The sequence below is a fragment of the Bison bison genome, unplaced genomic scaffold, assembly GCF_000754665.1.
Source record: "Bison bison bison isolate TAMUID 2011002044 unplaced genomic scaffold, Bison_UMD1.0 scf7180017846420, whole genome shotgun sequence".
NCBI classification, from domain to species: Eukaryota; Metazoa; Chordata; class Mammalia; order Artiodactyla; family Bovidae; genus Bison; species Bison bison.
The window spans coordinates 3438-6273 of NW_011476993.1; the positions used below are offsets into that span (position 1 = coordinate 3438).

Below are 2836 nucleotides of genomic sequence, written 5' to 3' on the forward strand. Positions count from 1 at the left end.
AGGCCTTGTAGCGCGCAGTGAAGTGCCTGTAGGAGTCCGGGCGAGCGAGGGTCCGGGCCCTGGCTCCCACTGTGCTGCAGGCGCCTGTCGGGCAGGGTGAGAGGCTGTGGACCTCTGGGACCACACAGCGACCTCCCCGCTGTCGCCCTGCCCTGGCTGGTCAGACGCTTGGAATCAGAGGGCACTGGCGGGCCACACTGCCCTGCCCGCCTGGCTTGACCGGGGCCTCAGGGTATCTGCCCTGCAGGTGACCCCCCCTTGTCTGCCGGGGCAGCTGGCTTTGTCCTTAGACCACCTAGAGCCCACGAGGTACAGGCACCTGGGCCCGAGCCCAGTTACGAGGGACCCCATCCCACGCTGCTGCCCTGCCCCTGCTTACGGGGCCAGCCACAGGGGTGGGGACGCCTGCCAAGGTCCCAGGGGCCTCCTGTCACCCCACAGGCCCCATCGTCAGCCCGGCCAGCCTCCTTCTGCACCAGCACGGACGGGCCTGAGGCCTGATGGAGATCCTCGGGGCCATGGCTCTCGTCTGACAGGAAGAGGGCACCTGGGGAGGTTGGGGAGACAGCAGGGGTGGGGAGCAGGCGCTCTGAGCCCCCAGCCCGCCCCCAGGCCAGGAGCACGTAGGGGGAGCCTCCCCCTCCCAGGACCCCCACCCTCACCGTCAAAGCCCTCAGGGGGCTCAGCACAGAGGCCCGGCTCGGGCGGGAGTGCCGGGGGTGACACGGACACCTGCTGGGGGGGCGCTCTGGCCCCGGACGCCACGCCGTCCAGCTCTCCTGCACCCGGGCCTGTGGATGGAGGAGCCAGGCTGTGCTCAGAGACAAGGAGTGGGGGCACAGAGCAGGAGGCATGCCAGCCCCCCTCTCCCAACCAGCTCTGGCCTGGGGCCCCAGCCAGCATTAGCGTGTGCCTCCCACACCAGGGGTCACCGCAGGGCCTGCCAGCGTGGTGGGGCCACTCACCTGCTTCACAGGTCAGGGGGGGCCTGGGAGCACCCTGGACACTGCAGAGGCGACAGGAGAGGCTGTCAGCGTGTGCTGGGGGTGGCGGGTGCCTAGAGAGGCCTGGCAGGTTCAAGTGAAGGCAGACACCTACCTGCCTGGGGACCAGCCCTCACGGGGAACCAGAATGTCCCAGAGGAAGATGGCGTCTCCCACGCTGAGGAGCTGCTGCTGGTTGGGGATGAAGGCCACGGCCTGCACTGGCTCCGAGTGGCCAATGTACACCTGGGGTGGCAGTGTCGCCCAGACCTGAGGCACAGCCCTTGCGCACTGTCAGCCCGGGGCACCCAGGGCCGTCCTCCACCCTCCTGCCCACCCGCCTGGGACACACACCTGGCAGCTGAGGCCAGCCTGCGTTGCGTAGTCCCACAGCCTGACAGCCCGCTCGGCGGCTGTGAGCAGAAAGCGGCCATCCGCGCTGAGGGCCAGGGAGGCACAGGCCGCGGGGTGGCCACAGGACAGCTGCAGGAGAGTGCACTTGCTGTGAGGCAAGGTGGGCACACCCCGGACCGCCAGCCGGGGGAGCCCTCCCCAGCGCGCAGCCACCGGGGAGCAGCAGGCAGCCCAGGGCCGCCCCGCCGCGGGCGCCGGGAGCACCAAGGCCGGAGCCGGGAGGAGAGGGGCCAGGTCGCCAGCCGTGGCCTGGGCTCACCTGCCGCACCACGCGGCCTGACCTGGCGTCCAGCACGGTGATTGTGTTGGAGGACGTGGACACCAGCAGGTGGCTGGGGGGTGAGGGGCCGAAGCAGAGGGCCACAGCCGAGTCCAGGCAGCTGCCAGCCAGGTCCAGGGCACTGACGTCAACCTTCAGAAGCTGTGGGAGAAGCAAGTATTGCCCCCACGAACTCCAGGCGGAGCTGGGGCCCCCAAGCAGAGGCCCAGGTCGTGGGCAGCCTCAGGCACTCTGCCCTGCCCAGCCACCCACAGCTCATGGGTCCTCTATGCCCCTAAGGGGCCCAGGGCCTGGGTCCTCTCTGCAACGAGTGTGGCCTCCAGCCCACAGGAACAACCCAGCCACCAGGGTCAGGGGTGCCTGCACCCTCAGCACTCACGTGCAAGGCTCCGGCTGACTCACCTCATCCAGCGAGGCTGTGTCCACGACGCTCACCGTGTACTTGGAGGGACCCACGAAAGCCAGCAGGCGGCTGTCCCTGCTGACCACCATGATGCTGGAGCTTGGGCAGGCCTCCTGGCACACCACGTTAGCTGCCAGCACACAGGGGCGGGCAGTCAGCCGGGCAGGGCAGACCCCACGGCAACATGCACTGCCCGAGCGCCGGGGCTCTCCCAGTGACCACCCAGAGACTGCCTGGCTGGCCAGAGACACAGTGTCCATGGGGGCCTGGCCCTGCCCTCTGGTGCTCGGGCTGCAGGCGATCACCCCCTCCTGGCGCAGGGCGGGCGCACTCTGATCTCCCACTTGGGGAGTGCCGGGCAGTTCTAAGATCACACCTGGCCCGGGGGTCTATGAGTGAGGCTATGGAACACAGTGCCGTGGTCAGGGAGGTACTGGGAGATCCAAGCGGGGCTGGGCATGGGGGCCTGACCTGCTACACGCAGGACGCGGCACCGGGGCGCACCGCTGTGGTACTGGGCCAGGGCGCCCCGGGAGCAGGCGCTGAACAGGAAGCGACCGTCAGGGCTGGCGGCCAGGCTGGTGATGGCTCCTCGGTGACACCTGCGCCACACGGAAAGGTGTGGGGACGCCCACAAGGTGTCCAGGGGCAGCAGAGGGCGGCGTCCACCGCGGGCATCTGTGGGGCAGGCCCGCCTGGGCACCCACCTGTGCTCCACCAGGGCCTCGGCGGACTCCAGGCTGAAGGAGCGGACGG

At 69.6% G+C, this 2836-nt stretch overlaps 1 protein-coding gene across 1 annotated transcript in view; it reads right to left on the reverse strand.

Moving 5' to 3' along the window:
• Nucleotides 1-4: 4 nt before the first annotated feature.
• The window catches only part of LOC104988359 (WD repeat-containing protein 90-like), a gene marked incomplete at its 3' end in the record, with an annotated part of 8827 nt that continues 5995 nt past the window's right edge, over nucleotides 5-2836 (reverse strand). Inside the window, exons 15-24 of the mRNA XM_010839648.1 lie at nucleotides 2788-2829; nucleotides 2552-2682; nucleotides 2080-2210; nucleotides 1657-1818; nucleotides 1338-1466; nucleotides 1099-1229; nucleotides 966-1006; nucleotides 663-791; nucleotides 380-547; nucleotides 5-84 (exon numbers count right to left, since the gene is read on the reverse strand). Coding sequence (XP_010837950.1) covers nucleotides 5-84; nucleotides 380-547; nucleotides 663-791; nucleotides 966-1006; nucleotides 1099-1229; nucleotides 1338-1466; nucleotides 1657-1818; nucleotides 2080-2210; nucleotides 2552-2682; nucleotides 2788-2829 — 1144 coding nt within the window. The remainder of the gene's footprint in view (nucleotides 85-379; nucleotides 548-662; nucleotides 792-965; nucleotides 1007-1098; nucleotides 1230-1337; nucleotides 1467-1656; nucleotides 1819-2079; nucleotides 2211-2551; nucleotides 2683-2787; nucleotides 2830-2836) is intronic.